The sequence below is a fragment of the Rhincodon typus genome, chromosome 14 (assembly GCF_021869965.1).
Source record: "Rhincodon typus isolate 14 chromosome 14, sRhiTyp1.1, whole genome shotgun sequence".
Taxonomy (NCBI): domain Eukaryota; kingdom Metazoa; phylum Chordata; class Chondrichthyes; order Orectolobiformes; family Rhincodontidae; genus Rhincodon; species Rhincodon typus.
The window spans coordinates 46,403,132-46,420,953 of NC_063345.1; the positions used below are offsets into that span (position 1 = coordinate 46,403,132).

At 40.0% G+C, this 17,822-nt stretch overlaps 1 protein-coding gene across 1 annotated transcript in view; it reads right to left on the bottom strand.

The window, feature by feature from the left end:
* LOC109934577 (amine oxidase [flavin-containing]-like) overlaps window positions 1-17,822 on the bottom strand; it is a 62,579-nt gene that overhangs the window by 31,232 nt on the left and 13,525 nt on the right. The window contains exons 2-3 of the mRNA XM_048605329.1: window positions 17,556-17,650; window positions 16,059-16,196 (exon numbers count right to left, since the gene is read on the bottom strand). Of these exons, the coding sequence (XP_048461286.1) occupies window positions 16,059-16,196; window positions 17,556-17,650 (233 nt within the window). The remainder of the gene's footprint in view (window positions 1-16,058; window positions 16,197-17,555; window positions 17,651-17,822) is intronic.

Consider the following 17,822-nt stretch of genomic DNA (forward strand, 5'->3'; position numbering starts at 1 on the left):
CAGTTATACGTTACTGTGTTGGAAAGGTAGTTGTTATTCAAGGAAATATCCAAATATCCAACCCTCATAAATAGCAACACTATGTGTCTTCATTAAGTAAGTGTAACTGTGCTGGAAATGTGCAGTTATGCATGAACACCCGTACGATGCAGAATTTATTCATTAATCAGAGATTCTCAACACAAGCACTGGATATATCATTGTTACTCAGGCCACATAATATTACATCAGGTATGCATCTTTTACAGAGGGAGGCAGAAACAACATTGAACAAGTACCTGTTTATCAGAGAATCTCACTACTGAACCAGATATCCATACATCACTCAGAGACACAGAACGTTTTTTGCAACCTGGTCAAATCAGCTTTAAACAGTTTCTGAGGAAGAGTCACCAGACTCGAAATGTTAACTCTTTTTTTTTCTTCACAGATGCTGCCAGACCTACTGAGCTTTTCCAGCAACTTTGTTTTTGTTCCTGATTTACAGCATCCGCAGTTCTTTCGGTTTTTGTTTAAACAGTTTCTGACCCATCTAACCACATGCTCATAAAATGGAGCTTGAGCTCTTCTAAAGGCATAAATTTATAACCTAACTAGTTAAACTACATCATATAATTACACAATATGATTGTCAAATAAAGACTTTGATATATTACAGCTAGTCTAAGTTATGGCAGAGCAAGTTGTGTGTTTAGACAGCAGAATGTGGGAGGTGGTCCTGAGCACCTATGTCCACAGGAGATGGCTTCACATTGAACCTCTCCTGTTCACAGTCATTAGCTGGAAGGCAAATTCGAAAGACTCCAACAGATAAGGGAGGGGGAGAAATTTCTGAAGAGTTTTTTTTCCAGTCACACAACAGAGGAAAACACAGGTTCAGGAAAGGGTCAGAGGTACAAGAGACAGAAATTTAGGAAAAATTGAGTAGCAGGTTCTTCAGATACTGGCCTGTCCAACAGATACAATGTAGTCACTACCTGTGAGGGCAAGGTGAAGGACTACAGGGAGCAAGCTACACTGCAGACCAGTGCACCATGGCTGAGAAGGCTGTCCAGGGCAGGGAACAGCAGGACTGAAATATGGTAGTAACAGGGAGAAGGTAGCAGGAGGAAAGACAGTTGTGTCAGTAGCCAAGGATGAGAATCCCAAAGGGCATGCTGCCTATTACTGCCATCCTGGGGTATGTTACGGTGACTGGAGAGGATCTTGGAAAGGGAAGAGGCAAATTTAGTTGCTATGGTATATTCTAGAAATAATGTCATGGGTAGGAACAGAGAGGAGGTCCTTCTGAAAGAGAAGTTAGATTTTATCTTAAAAGGCAGAACTTCAAGGATATTATTCCCTGGATTATTCCACAAATCACAAGGAATTTAACATTGGAGCAGACAGATCAGGAGAATTGGTAAATGTCTAAAGGGCTGGGGTGGGAGAGAGAAAGTTCTTTACAAAAAAAAAATTAGAACCAGCTCTGGGACAAGAAGAATTTGTATTAATGGCATGGAATCTGTACACTGTGAAAAGGAAAGTGACGAATGCTTTAAGCTAGCAAGACAGGATGAAGGGGAATCTACTGAAAAGTAGGTGCTGAAATGAAAATAAAACAGGAAAGATGAACATAGGAAAGATTTTCTTCTTAAATAAGGGAGGACAGCAATGGCAAAGATATGAATAGCTATAGGACAGCAGTATATTAATACAGTTAGACAGAACATGATAGAAATCCTATTACAATAAATTAAAGCAATATGCAGTGTTCATAATAAAAAAGGGGAGCTGGAGACAATCACATTGGGAGGAACGAGATATTGATCACTGAGACATGACTGCAGAAACATTAGAGCTGGAAATTAAACATTGTGAATTATAGCATATTTAGAAAAGATAGGAAGGTAAAAAATGGAGATGGAGCACCTATACTTAAGGATAACATAATGGCAGTCAAAAAAAACGGCATAACTTTTAGCAAGTCAAAATATAACCCATAAGCATACAAGTAAATTATAATAAAAGGTTAATCACGTTTATAGGTGTGGTAAACAGACAACCTATGGGACATTGAGGAGGAAGCATGCAGAAAATTTAAGGAATTTAATAACACACGAATAATAATCATGGAGGATTTCAACAATCTGATCTTAATTGGTGAGTATTAAAAGAGATAGGTAAAGGAGATGTGGGAATGGAGGTCCTACAAATGTGTATCGGAGCCTTTTTTAAACCCAATTTGTAAAATACCCAACAAGGAAAGATTCCCAATTGGATCTAGTCATAAGAAATGAACCAGAGCATGCAATGAGATGTAAAAGTGTGGGAGCATGTAAGCAATTGTGACTTTGGTATAATTGTTTGATGATCACAGTGATTTTAAAGATGAGCAAGATCAGTGCAATTGAGAACCAAAGTAAACAGGAATCCTTTAGGCCCCTGTTATGACATAGAGACAGATAGTCAAACTAAATCAGACTTTCTACCTCTGCTTTTGCAATACAGTTAAATTAAAACCTTCAAAGACCCTGAAAATTGCCAATAGTTCCTATCCAGACTTTTAAATAACCAATCCCAGGCTCTGCAAATAATCAATTCCAGACACCGATTATATTTTAAACAAAGGACTTAACAATTTATTAACAATACAATAACTCCAGCAGAGCAAAAATTAAACAACAAAGTAATCTACCTGGTCTGTGGTATAAACCCAAAAAACATATGTTTTCAGCCCCATCCATACAAAAGTCAGATAGGCAAACAAACACAATTAAGGGTTAACTAAAATAATAAAACTAGCTATATTGCTTATCTAATTTTCATGCTGTATTGTTCCACAAGCATAGATGAAGGTTTCTTGGTTGATTTTCTGAAGATGTCTATTAGGGTTACTTTTACAATTCACTCAGATAAAGGTAGTAATACTTATAACTCAGTTTTCTATTCTCTGAAATTCCATGAGCTGATAAGTGAGGTTAAGCAGGGAGTTTTTAAATCTTCACACTGTAGCATCAACAGCCAGATTCTTTCTCACTGTAAACACAGTCCAAACACCAATTCAAATTCTGACCACTCCCTAACAGACTGACCATCTCCTCCACAAGGCCTCAAGTTACCATTCAACATCTGCTGGAGCATAAGGTATTTTCAAGATTTGCCAGGATCAATTCTTATTTTCTGACCTCGTTAATAGCCAAGCTTTGCTGTCTGTTTAAACATAATGTTCTTCCCCAGTGACAAAGCGTCCCCAGAGCTTTTTGATCAGGTACCAACCTGCAATTAACTTCCAAGCTTGGCCTCATAAATAAACAAAAGCTTGTATGGTCACAAGCTGTTACCCACTGTCCAAAAGTCACCTTTAGCTCAAACCAAAACTGATAAATGAATATAATAAAAATAATGAAAAATTAGTGAGGGCTGTAACATCTCGGAAAACTTTGGGCCTCATCAAAGTAATTTGAGGAGGACTCTGGCCTAATTCCCAGGAGGAGCCAGGTGAAGTGGCAATGGTGGCTGAAGGCTGTATGGATCTGGAGTCTAATTAAATGGTCCCCAACAATGAGATAAATGTCAGAATGTTGTTTAAAGGTGAAGATAAGCTAGGAAAGGGAAAGTTTCAGGCTTCTTTGATGACAACAACTTAAATACCATCATTGAGTGCTTAATTCATCTATTTCTACGCCATTTCCAATTCTCTACTCCTTCCCTGGGAAACAGCAAATTCCCAACACATTAATCAGAGTGGGTACCTGGCAACTGCAACTCACTGAATACTTTCCCTGACTATCATGAAACTACTTCTTTGCAATAATTTCACCACATCTTCTGTGGCAACCATCCTTCTTGACCTTTCACCTGTGCAGCTCACATTGCTCTAGTGCACAGGTCTTCAGAGGACATTTACAGGCTGCCAGCCTCTGTGTCCTGCACTGCTTTTCTACACAGAGGAAGAGGCAGGCTATCTGTCACAGTGGGGTGCACCAATCAGTCAAAAGGGTAGAAATGTTGCTGTGTGGCACTGCACTGTATCAAGTCCACACCTACAGCATGTGCCAGCAGATTAAATGGTAAATACATGCATGTACTTCAACCAGATGGCCATGTGTGAAATGGAAAGGGGAGAAAACTTTAGTGGGGTGAAGAGGGGGGACTCCAGTCAGTCAGGGTTGCCACCACAATCAGTCCAGAACTTGGTCCTACTAGAGTCTGGGGGTCTGTGTCCTTGCAGTCCAAGGATTGGGCCTTGGGTAGTCCTGTGGATCACATGGAGATGTGGCATTGTGTCTCCGGTAAGTGTGTTAGAAGTACAGCAGGCAGGGACGAAGGGTATGGTGTGTACAAGCTGTTGAGTGGACATGATGTGTAAGAGTCATAGTTAATGAGACTTGGTGAGAGGCATGTGCAGTGGCAGAGGTAGAGGAAGTGGTAGCCTTGGGAGTGTGAGGTGGCATTTACCCAAACTGGGCATCGATTTTCTTCCTGCGCTATTTGGCATCCACTTCACCCAGGACACTGCACTGACCCAGGCTCCAATTTGTGTCCAAATTGATTCTGGAGATGCGGCAGTCTGCAGGAAAAAGAACTGCCCTCCTCTGCACCAGCCTGAGAGCGAGGCCTCCATGTCTCTGAGCTCGAAGCAGGAGATGAGCTTTCCTTTCTTCTGAGCCATGTCCTCATTGATAGCACAAGCTCTACAGTGTGAGGGCTAGTTCCTAACCTGCAACATCTGAACAGGAGTGTAGCGCAGCTTTAAATATGGCATCAGAGACAGGAACGCTGTGGGAGGGTGCGGTCCCGGCAGGGGCCAGCATTCCTGCCTCTTAGATGCATGATTCCCCAGAAAAGATGACCAAAGTCCAAAGGATTAATGAATGAGATGAAGATGCCCGAGAAAAGTCACTCCTAGACTTGATGAACGAGGTTCCACCCATCCCACTCGGCATAGCACTTTAACAGAAAATGGGAAATTCTGCATTTTTTTTCTCTGTCACATTATTTTGTAAATTCTAAAAAGGTAAGAAAGTGCAAGGAGAGCATTTATTGTTTGTGAAATTTATCCTTGATACCATTGGAACATGGGTCAAACAAATGTATGTCATGCTTTCTCAAACAGGAACAACAGCTTGTTCCAAAGGCAACAGGATACAGACGCTAATCTATCAGAAATTTCAACAATGTTATCATCAAAAATGTCACCATATGTGACATGGCAACAGCATCTTATCAGTGGATCCAGTGAGCAGGAAGTCTCAGGCTCCTCGCCAACGCTGTCTTGCCTGGAAACAGGCCTCCATAAGTACACAGCAGGGAAACAGTAACTCACAAGGGAGAACAATCCCTGTGTTTACTGCTGTAATATAAATCCACATCCTAATTTAGTTACTGTCTCTGGTTTACTCCCTAACTCGTTTTCAGAAAGGTGCCATCCTGTCACTTAGACTAGTTACACTTCTCTGTTCAAGGTTTCTTATTCGTGTTCAGACACAGGAAATAGATTAAAAAAAAGTTTTAATTGATGCCACATTATCACGGGTCATCAAACAGCCACACAGTTACAGGGCCGCGCTATTATAGATGTAATAAATCATGCAGAATTCTTCAGTCAGCAACACAATGGAATCTCAATACCATTTGGTTCAATTACTCAATCATACCATGACGGGGTCTCACAATTGTTGGACTTATCAGTCAGCCACACAGCGATACACTTTTCGTCAAGTTCAAATGGTCAATTTTTATTGTTGTAGATTTCAGTTAGCTTAAAAACAGTGGTTTAAGCTGGGAAACAAGCAAGAGGTAGCCAATCACATTTTTAAAAACTGAATGCAAGAACTCACTTGTGGAAACAGACAATTACAGTTACATCATTGTTGAAATTTGTGATACATATTTAGTAGGATCAGGGAGAGAAAAGGGCGTGAAATGTTTAAGGGAATTGTAAATATTGAAGATAAGAATTCTAGGGGTCTTTGGACATAATACCCCACAAAACTTCATTGTTTTTACATTAATTAGTGCTTTCAGCTTCATTTTATAGTTATAATTCATATTTAATATGTCATTTAGGTTTTAGCAAATCTTAAAGGTCATGGTTAGTCCTCTGTAACAGGTACCTGTGTCTTCCACTCTCTGCTGCCGATAGGCAGATTTTAAGTCCCTGCATGTTATAGGTCTGTATTTACCAAAGATCACAGTGCTGGTCAGTAACATTGAAGTAACATGTCGAGGAGGCAGGAACTCATTCTAGTATCTTTGTTACTGAATTCGTTTCCATTTGGGATCTGTGTAACAGGTAGGCAAAGAGCTATAATCATTTTTGTTAACTGTTTCAATTCTGATGGGAAGAATACACAAATAATCAAGTGCCAGTTCTCCATGAGGTATACCATTGGCATTAATGCCTTTTATTCAATCACCAAAATGGTCAATTGTTTCTCTTTGGTACTGCTATCCAAAATACAAAAGACTTCCACCAAGCTTTTTTAATGAACTCAACATAATCAACTAATTATGAATACTATCACTGTGATGGGAGGAATGAACTGATAATCAAGCCCCACTACACCAGTCACACCATCAGTGCAAATGTATCAATTCAATTACCAAAACATCCAATAGCTTCTCTTATGTACTTCTAACCTGAATAAAAGAAGAAATGCCCACCACTCTTCTTTAAAGATCACAAAATAAACAATTTATTGTGAACAACACTTATTCTTAAAACTAGTGGCAAACACTGCTTAACACCAAAGCTGTAATCCAGAATTAAAATATATCCCCTTAATCCCAAATGCAGATACACTCAAACAACACAATAAGATGAGTGGCTGCAGAAAATATGCATTTTTTATAAAGTCTAAACCGAAAAAGAATGACCTTTATAGGCCAAGTGTAAGGAGATAAAGGGAAACAAAGACTAAAATGTGATGACCTCTTCTGTCCATTGGATTTCCTGTTGATGAAGCTGAGTTGTTGGCAGTCATAGACTGATGTGAGATGTTCTAGTTCTGAATCTAACAAACTCAGATTTGAATCTTTGCGCACTGGTCACAGACCACTTCTTCTGGATTTGCCAGGCAACAGTAACACGGATATTTCTAAACTTTATTAAGGTCCCATAAAATTCTACTGAGAAAAGAATTTGATGAGGAAGTCTCTCAACTTCTGTGGGTTGAAAGGGTTGACAGGCAACCATTAGCAGAGAAGCCCCTGGTCCATTTAAAGCCAACTTTTCCACTAAATAAGGTGATAAAGCCAATCTCTTATCTCCTTTTAAGCTTTGCTTGGCTGTTCTCTTCAAAGTGACTTGATTTTCAGTGAATGACAGGGCGACCACAACACATATTAAACCATTAGATTCATTTTCAAGAAATCATTTTGGGAAAAAACCTCTTCACTCTAGAATATACTGGAAAGTTCAAAACTTTCCAGTTTTCTTTTCACATTGTCTCAAAGTGTCAAAATGAATGCTCAACATAAAATGAAACTCATCCCTAAATACAAGTAGCAAAACTGGTTAATATCTAAGCTATAACCCTGAATTACAACTAGATCCCCTTTTAATTCCATAACACAAAACACAAAAGATAACAAAGACTTTTTACAGATGATATTTTTAAAATGGCAAATGAAAGATACCCTTATTGACCAATGGTTTGAGAAGCAAAAGATAGAATTTGATGAATTCTCATAGTCCACTTAGTTTCTTATTGACCAAATTGACTTAGCGACAGCAGATCTTCCAAAAAAGCATTCAAATTGGATCCAAGTCTTTGGATAGTGGTCACAGATCAGCTTCTCAGAGTTTACAAGATAGTCAAAATACTGAGATGTGAAAACTTTATCAGTTTCCAAATTCTTTAATTGAGAAAGGGAGTTGGAGAGTGAGACATGCAGTCTTACTACGGCTTTCCTTCTAATCCCCCAGGTTTGTAGAACAGGAACTAAATTCAGAAAGAGTTGCTCTGCAACCATTAGGACAGGGAATCCGTAGTGTCTTCCAAAGACAGGTTTTCAAGCAAATAACGGCAATAAACTCCATCTCTTATTTCCCTAAAAACTTTGTTTGACTGTGTTCCAAAGTTATTTGACTTTCTGTCATCAGCAGGTGGATCACAGCCCACATTAAACTGTTGAAGTCATTTCTACGACACCTCTTGGGTCCCTTCAAACTATTGGCAAAAACACTTTTTAATCCAAATAGTGTCCAAACAGTTTAATATCTTTCAGATTTTCACATAGTCCATCAACACAAATATGTATTCCCAACACAAATATTGATGCATGGATCAATCCCTTAGGAAGCTGTACAAAAGGTTAACAGTAGACACATGTACAATAGGATAGTGTTATGCAATATGATTCACAAAACAAACTACAATGACCATAATTCATTCCTCATGAATGGTCTCAAATACTTAAGGGTTCAATCAATTCTCCCACTACTGATTGTATAATTATGAAAAGTTGGTCAGCCCCTTATCAATGGAGTTACATTTTTAAACTCCCATACTCTATGCTTTTAACATAGTATACATGAACAAATGAATTACAGGCAAGAGTAGCCGTCAGCCCCTCAAGCCTGTCCTGCCATTCAATAATAACATTGTTGATATTGTAAAGACTGTATCCTTTAATTTTTTGTGAATGTTTGACTGGGAACTGAAAAGAGAGAAGGACTGCTTTCAAAACCAAGGATTCTGAAAGGGGAATAAGCTACCGAAAATTAAGTGCTGCTTACACTGCTGCTTGTTCAAGCACTGGGGGCAGATTACTACAGATGAACTGGTATCATACAACCATAATCCTCAACACTGGTGCCCCGCAATGCTGCATACTCAGCCCTTTACTTTACTCCTTATACACTAAGGACTGTGTGGCCAAATTCAGCTCTAACTCCATTTATAAATTTGCTGATGACACCACTGAAGTAAGTCAGATCTCAAACAACGACAAGACAGAGTACAGGAAAGAGATAGAGAGCTTAGTAGCATGGCATAAAGAGAATAATGTCTCCCGCAGTGCCATTTCGCATGTCCACAGGACTCTTACCAATTTTTATAGATGCACCATGGAAAGCATCCTATTGGGATGCACCACAGCTTGGTATGGCAACTGCTCTGCCCAAGACTGCAAGTAATTATAGAGTCTTGTGAACGCAGTCCAGTCCATCACAAAAACCAACCTTCCTTCCAATGATTTCGTTTAAATTCCTCGCTGCCTTGGGAAAGCAGCCAACATAATATCAGACCTCTCCCAGCCTGGTTACACTCTCTTCCACTCTTCCATTGGACAGAAGATACAAAAGTTTGAAAACACGTACCAACAGATTTAAGAACAGCTTTTTCCCTGCTCTTATCAGACTTATGAATAAATCTCATTCTGTTCTATTACCCTGATATACTTATGTAAGGTATGATTTGTCTGGATAGCACGCAAACAATACTTTTCACTATTTCTCGGTACATGTGACAATAATAAATCAAATCAAATCAAATATGACCATGAGGTGCAGGAGCAGAATTAGGCAATTCAGCCCACCAAGTCTGCTCTACCATTCCATCATGACTGGTATATTTCTCATTGCTGTTCTCCTGTTTTGTCCCTGTAATGCTTGATCTCCTCACTAATTAAGACCTATTTATCTCTGTCTTACAAACACACAATGATTTGGCCTCCATAGTCTTCTGCAGAAATGAGGTTTACCCTCTGGCTGAAGAAATGCAATTCATGCAAGAAAGGAGCAATGGAGTGGGGATAGCAAGAAATGCAGATGCTGGAGTCAGAGTCAATACAGTGTGGAGCTGTAGGAACACAGCAGGCCAGGCAGCATCAGAGGAGCAGGAGAGTCAACATTTCAGTTCAGGACCCTTCATCAGGAGTGGGGAGGGGGAAGGGAGCTAGAAATAAATAGAGGGAGGGGGTGGGGCTGGGAAAGGTAGGTGGGACGGTGATAGGTGAGTGCAGGTAGGGAGTGGTGGGGATTGGTCAGTGAGGTGGGAGGAGCGGATAGGCGGGAGAGAAGACACAGGTCAAGGAGGTGGGAATGAGAAGGAGGGTTAGTCATGGGATGAGACCGGGTGTGAGATTCTGAAGCTAGTGAATCTATGTTGAGGCCATTTGGCTGTAAGCTACCGGGGTAGAACATAAGGTGTTGTTCCTCCAATTTTGGTGTGGTCTCATAGTGATATCGGAGGAGGCCCACGACAGACATGTCACCGAGGGAGTGGGAAAGGGAGTTGAGGGTGGTGCTGATTGGAGTGTACAGAGTACAGATGCTCTACAAATCTGTCACCGATTCTACGCTTGATCTGTCCAACGTAGACGAGACCACATCGAGAGCAACAGATGCAGTAGACCAGGTTGGAAGACATACAGGTGAATCCCTGTCAGATACGGAATGATTGTTTGGGGCCTTGAATGGAGGTGAGGGGGGAGGTGTAGGGGCAAGTGCAGTGATTCCTGCAGTGGTAGGGAAAGTTGCCAGGTGTGGTGGGGTTGGTGGGGACTATGGAGCAGACAAGGGAGTCGCGGAGAGAGTGGTCCCTACAGAAAGCAGATAAGCGTGGGGAGGGAAATATCTCTTTGGTGATGGGATCTGATTGCAGGTGGCGAACGTGGCAGAAGATGATGCGTCGGATTCGGAGGTTGGTACGGTGCTTTGTGAGGACTGGGGGATTCTATCCTTGTTGTTGTTGGGGGAGGGGGCTTGAGGGCAGAGCTGTAGGAAATGCAGGAGTGGATATCCGCAGAAGTCAATGACTGCCCATTAATAATGTGCATATTTTCCTACTGCTTCAACGCATTGTCAAATTATATGTGTGAGGTCAGTTGGTGTTAAATGATCATCTCATGTACCCTGATATAAATTCCGACATATAATAGATGTAGTTATGGGCTGATTTTACTCGAGGAGATAATCCTGTAAGAGACAGTAAGTACAATGACAAAATGCCTCTCACTCTTACAGTGAGTAACTTTTTAAGAATTATTGTTGGATATCAGTACATCTAAACTGATATATTAAAGATGACAGCCTAGCTGCAGGGCTTTTACTTTTACAGTGTATCCATGACAACAAAACAAGATACTAGATCTGAAAGGGCAACTTCTCTTTGGAAAACAGTGATAGAAACACTTTGGCATTTACATCAAAGACAGAAGAAAACACAAGGGTTTTTTTTTCTAAAGTGAAAATACAAAAACTAAAAGTAGTCAAAAGTAGATACAAGAAAATTTCCTGATGAATTTATTATTAACCTAACAGACATTAATACTGGACAAGTCAGATCCCAAACTGAAATCTGTCTTATTAACATTTTTTTAAAACCAAGAAAATCACTGAATGCATTCACAAAAGACTGCCAGTGTATCTTTAGCACAAGAATAGAACATTTATTAAACAAGAAAAACATTAATATATCACCCTGGACAAAATTAAATGTTGGAATTATTTCATGACAGACATGTGAAAAAGATTCAACTTCACACTTAGATAACAAGGTGTGAAGCTGCAGGAACACAGCACCAGGCAGCATCAGAGGAGCAGGAAAGCTGACGTTTCAGGTCTGGACCCTTCTTCAGAAAAGGAAAGGAAAATACAGTCCTGTTGCTATAGTGACATAGCTGCAGATATACAAAGACATACATTCAGGAAGACTCTCAATCAATGTGGCTGTGTTTTAGAGAAAAGACTGCTGGAAACTGAGTTTAGGAACTCATACGTTTATTCTGATCTAAAATGACTTTTGTTTGGAGTTTATTTTAGGTATTTTGGGAAGGGAGAACCTTCCCAAAGGAAGGAAAGGAAAAATCTTCCAACGACTGCATTAATTCACCTTAAGGAAACTGGTTGCAGCTATCCCAGCTGAGAGGGAGCAAGGAGCTTCAGTGAAGATAGTGGTGACACTTTCCTGATGGTGGAGTGTTTGTAAGGATATTAGTGGAATAAAAGAAAGTGTGAAGTTGCTCAGAGATAGTAGGAACTGCCGATGCTGGAGTCTGAGATAGCAAGGTGTGGAGCTGGAGGAATACAGCAAATACTCCACCTTCAGGAAAGTGTCACCATTATCTTCACTAAAGCTCCTTGCTCACTCTCTGCTGGGATAGCTGAAACCTGTTTCCTTAAGCTGAATTAATGCAGTCATTGGAAGATTTTTCCTTTCCTTCCTTTGGGAAGGTTCTCCCTTCCCAAAATACCTAAAATAAACTCCAAACGAAAGTCATTTTAGATCAGAATAAATACATGAGTTCCTAAACTCAGTTTCCAGCAGTCTTTTCTCTAAAACACAGTCACATTGATTGAGAGTCTTCCTGAATGTATGTCTTTGTATATCTGCAACTATGTCGCTATAGCAACAGGACTGTATTTTCCTTTCCTTTTCTCTCTTTTGTTTAGTCATGTACTGAACCAATGCTCCCTGAGGTTGCACAGTTGGTGGTCATGTAGCAGCTGAGAAACCTTATGCACTATCGATCATCCTCCACCATATGACTTCTGTTCTGTTTACATGTACCAAGAGTTCTGAAGTCCGTAAAGGAACAGCTAAAATTAGAGGGAATATTGCACCAAACTGTTGACTTGAAGAGCTGAAGGGGGTTGTGAGCAGAATAAGTTTGTAAAATCTTATCAAAATGCATGTAATAAGAAACAGACCTCCAGACACCTTCACCAAGACAGCTCAGGTTTACAAATCTAAAATGAAAATAAACCATGTCTTCCCTTTCTTAAGAAAAAAAGATAAATTCAACTTAAAATCATACATTGCTTGTAACTGGTTTAATTACTGTTGCTTTAACAATGCCTCCATTGACACCGTTTAACATGCAGATGAACATTACATTTATTCTGAAATGTTTCAGTTTTAAAATAAGATTTGTACATTTTCTCAAGATTAGCACTCAATAGAGCAGGATGTGAAATCATTGGGACTGGGATCTGAGCTTGAACTTTAATACTTTGCATAACTCGATGATTCATCAATAACCTTAAGAATTAATGTCACAACATCAAAGGTTAAGAATTAAATAATAAAATATGCAGTTTTCGAAAGCAAAACTTTTGTTGTCTACTACATTTTAGAAACTTATAGATACGTACTTAAAATGAGTCTGAAACAAACACTTGACAGCGTCAAGGGGGGATGGGGAATGTAGCAAAACATTCCCATAAACCAAAAGAATACTCCCATTTTTACTGCTTCTTAATGCATTCCATTTTAATTTGTTTAGCATCTCTAGTCAAGATCCATGTGCTCTCGAACAAAGATATCTTAGGTTGGCACTATTTAGTGGCTATCTATATTATTTCTCTGAGATTTCTGCCCACCTCCACAGATGTTATTGTAGAACATTGGAAGATCCTGTAAGGAAATTTTCCCCAAAGGATTTATCTTGGTGAAAGGTAGCAAAGGCCATCAACATTTATGTTCCAGGAGTGTAACACTTCTTACTAAATTACTGAAGACAACTCGGACTATTAACAATACTGTTGAGGTTGGTTGGCTCGCCGAGCTGGTTTGTTGTTTTGCAGACGTTTCGTTATCGTGCTTGGTAACATCCTCAGTGCAGCCTACGATGAAGCGTCGGTGTGTTTTCCCGCCTGGTTTTTAAACTCTGGGGTCCATTGCGATGGATTGCCTCACTTCCGGGTTTCCTCCGTAGTGGAATGTATATGCGGTCGAGTTCAATGTGTTTATTGATAGCATGCTTCGTGGAGTGCCATGCTTCCAGGAATTCCCGTGTTTGTCTCTGCCTAGCCTGTCCCAGGATCTTGGTGTTTTCCCAAACGAAGTGGTGGTTCTCCTTGTCCATGTGGATTGAGATGAGTGAGTACTGGTCGTGTCTTTTTGTAGCCAGTTGGTGTTCATGTACTCTTGTTGGACAAACAGGAAGGAAACTAACAACAACAGTACATGAACACCAACTGGATCCAAAAAGACACGACCAATACTCACTCATCTCAATCCACATGGACAAGGAGAACCATGACTTCAACTGGGACAACACCAAGATTCTGGGACAGGCTAGGCAGAGACAAGCACGAGAATTCCTGGAAGCATGGCACTCCACGAAGCATGCTATTAATAAACAAATATACTCGACCCCATATACATTCCACTACGAAGGAAAACCGGAAGTGAGGCAATCCATCTCAACGGACCCCAGAGTTTAAAAACCAGGCAGAAAACACACCGACGCTTCATCAGAGGCTGCACTGAGGATGTTACTAAGCACAGTAATGAAATGTCTGCAAAACAACAAACCAGCTCGGCGAGCCAACCAACCTCAACACCCACAATCTGAGCTACAGATCTACTCCAAAACCTTATTAACAATACTCTCAAAGTAGTCTAAGATTTTGTTGAAAGGCATAAATCTTAGCAACATGATAAATTATTCTTCTGAAGCAGCTGTAGGTGCATTTATATGATAACTTTCATAGAATCACTACAGTATTGAAAAAGGCCATTGGACCCAACAAGTCCACACTGACTCTCTGAAGAGCATCCCATCCAGGGTCACACCCCCTACCCCATCCCTGTAACCCTGCATTTCCCATGGCTAATCTACTTAACCTACACACCCCTGGACACTAAGGCCAATCCAGCTAACCTGCACATCTTTGTACTGTGGGTGGAAACCGGAACACCCAGAGGAAACCGATGCAGACACGGGGAGAATGTGCATACTTCACATAGACAGTCACCCAAGGGTGGAATTGAACCTGGGTCCCTGGTACTGTAAGCCACTGTGCCGCCTCCTTTTTTATTTGCAAGAAATTCATGGCAATCTCCACAACATGCAATGTCTTAAGTCTGCGATCGACTTTAAGTAATGTACCTTCTTTGACAAACTTCTCATTGTTTGTTTATGTCTAACCTGTGAGTCTTCTGTCAGTCCTCTCATGAAACATTTGATGGGAATTCACAGTTCATGCTATCTTTGTTGCTGCTTGGGAAAGCTTCCGCAGTTATGCCACCTCTGTCTTTCCTCTAGACATGTTTGTGCTGCATTGCTGATCTAGATCATCCTCAAAATGCTGAAGCAAATTTCAGTGCTGGCCTCCACATGGGCCAATTAGCTGCAGTGTTTTCCCAACAGGAGTGACCTACAGTGTAAACATTTGTAAGGGTCTTTTGTTCATATTTCCTTATTCTGACCACCTTGACATTGTTTGTCCAACCTGGGGTCATTCATGCAGGAGACTATATTTAACTTTTGCGGTGACACCGGGAATAGCAGGGCTTGATCTCCAGTGTGCTACCCCAGTGGGGAGATAGTCACTCGCTCACTCATTCACTCATTTACTCACTCTCCCTCTGACTCACAGGTGGGGTTTAAATATAGTCTTTCATACAGGAAACATAGGCTTCATATTTAAGTTGAATTTTCACGAGGATACTCTCCATTTGTTGAGAGAGAAACTCATTTTTTTTATAATTTTATCCTGTCATCAAATTCTCACTATAGATTTCAAGAGTTTTTGGTGGAAGTGCTCCAGAACTTGGATGTGGCACTTACACCAGACCCAGGATTCTGATCAGGGCAATGGACTAATTTACTAATTTCAGATTAATTTCATGTTGCGTCTAGATACAATCATTGAGTCAGCCATTGACAGAATTTGCTTTCTAAATGCATATAGGAATATCTTAATCAATAATGACATCCTGAAAGAGCACTCCACCAAGGTTTGAGATTTTCTTCTGTAGCTTTGGGACAGGTGCTATCGATGGCTATATCTGGTGGCTCATAATATTGTGGCCACAACATAACATCAGTCTTGAATATGTTGATTTGGAAATCAACATGTTTTAGTAGCTCTCAAAAATGTGTCTGTCAATGGCTTGATGTCTTTCCTGTTATCTGCAGGAGGGGTACAATCATCTGCATCAGAAGCTCTTTTATTATTGCTTCTGTGCTTTGGTGGAGGAACACAAGGTGGAGAGATTGTAAATTCTACGTCTAATACTACACCTAATGTTAATAATTTGCTACACTTAACATTTACTTGTAGTAACATCAGTAACAGAAAAATGTTCAAAACAGCTAAAATGAAGTAGAACATTTACCTTCACAAAATGAATCAATTGTTCCTTCTCATTAACTTTGTATGTGTTTATACCCAGCTCTTTTGCTAAACGCAAAATCCGATTTTGCGTGGGCCCAACATATGCTCCTCCTAAGTCAACATACTGGAACTCTGGACCCTATAAGAAATAATTAAATCAACGGCATTATTATCTGTGGCATTTTTTTCTCAAATTCTTGTCTACTCTCCTGTTGGTCTGCGTTCTAGTGCCCTTCTGCCAAATGAAATTACACTTCATTAAGTGTAAATTTTGGCAACGTTTGTTGAGAAGCTATTCTACAGACTGTATATCGCAGGCTAGACAATTTATGTCATTGCATGGTATTTTCATATTTGTACTCGAGCAGGAAATTATTGAGAGCATATGGGAACAGAAATCTCCTTCAGTTCAACAACACAGAGGCCAGATTTGCAAGCTACATCAATGGGTGCAACAACAATAAAATACATTCTTCTCCAGGAAGAATGCAGTCCAGGAAGAAAATTTCAAAGTACTTTACATTGAGGAGGCAAATAAAAGCAGGCCTTAACAGAAGGGAGAAAGGGAGAACAATGAGAATTCATTGTAAAGGCATGTTCGCAAAATTTGTTAAGCAGTGATAAAGATGACTGAAAAAAAATCAAGTGAGAGAAGGGACCACAGAAACCTTATGGTGGTCCAGTACATTCAGAATAGAATGGCTGGAGTGTCCTGATATCATGGAGATGGGATTTCAAGCAAGTGATTGAACCATTCCTTTTTCAAGCGAGGAAGGACATTGGCACCACCAAGTCCTGCCTTTTGAGAACACAGACTTAAGGTGGGTGACATATGGAAGGACTAGGGCAGCCAGAATTTTTTCCCAATTTACTGAATTATCCTTCTCTGAAGGACATGTTTATAAAAGCGAGTTTTGCTGCAGTATGGGTATGAGCCTTTACTTACAGTGCTTTCATAATGGTTTCAGAAATGAACCATAGGGTAGTAAAAATATTGGTGATGATGAAACCCCTGTACACTCCACGTAAGGTTCTATTGTACAAAGCTCAACGGCATTTCAAAAGTGGCTAGTCATGTCGTCTGTCCCATTGAGTCACTAAGAGATGGAAATATGATGTTTAACTTTCAAATATATATTTCAAAGAAATGCTTAATTACAGCCTGCATGACACTGAGCAAGTAGGTTGCACTATCAATCAAACAGATAATGACTGCACTCATAGGGTTCAAAAACTCACTTGCCTCTAATTCACCTCAACTTTCTGTGAAAAAGTTCAGAATTTGCAGTACTCGTTTCGTGATAATTATCATGAGTACTCCTCATGAACCACAGCGCCAAAAAAAAACTTTTACATTTTACTAGAGTAATAACGTGCTCCTCCAAAGAATAGGCCCTGGACTCTTTGGATTCCTTTTGATAACCGAAAATGCAAACTGACATTTTCAAAACCTCTGCAATCCAAAAGTGTAAAAGGTGGAGTTGTTTTCATGACTTACTTGAACAGTGTATGTTCTTCCTCCAACACGATCTCTAGCCTCCAAAACCACCACATTGAGGCCCCTCTCTGTGAGGAGTTTGGCAGCTGAAAGACCTGGTGTGTAAAGACAACAGCATAAGATGGGAATAGAATGGCCTACAGGCTAAGGAAAAGCCTGGAACTGACCAGAAAATAAATTGTATCAAATGCAAACAATTATGCATTAAATGTCATCCCATATTAATTCAATAGATTTGTCAGCGGTTAGAGTCACAGAGACTCTTCA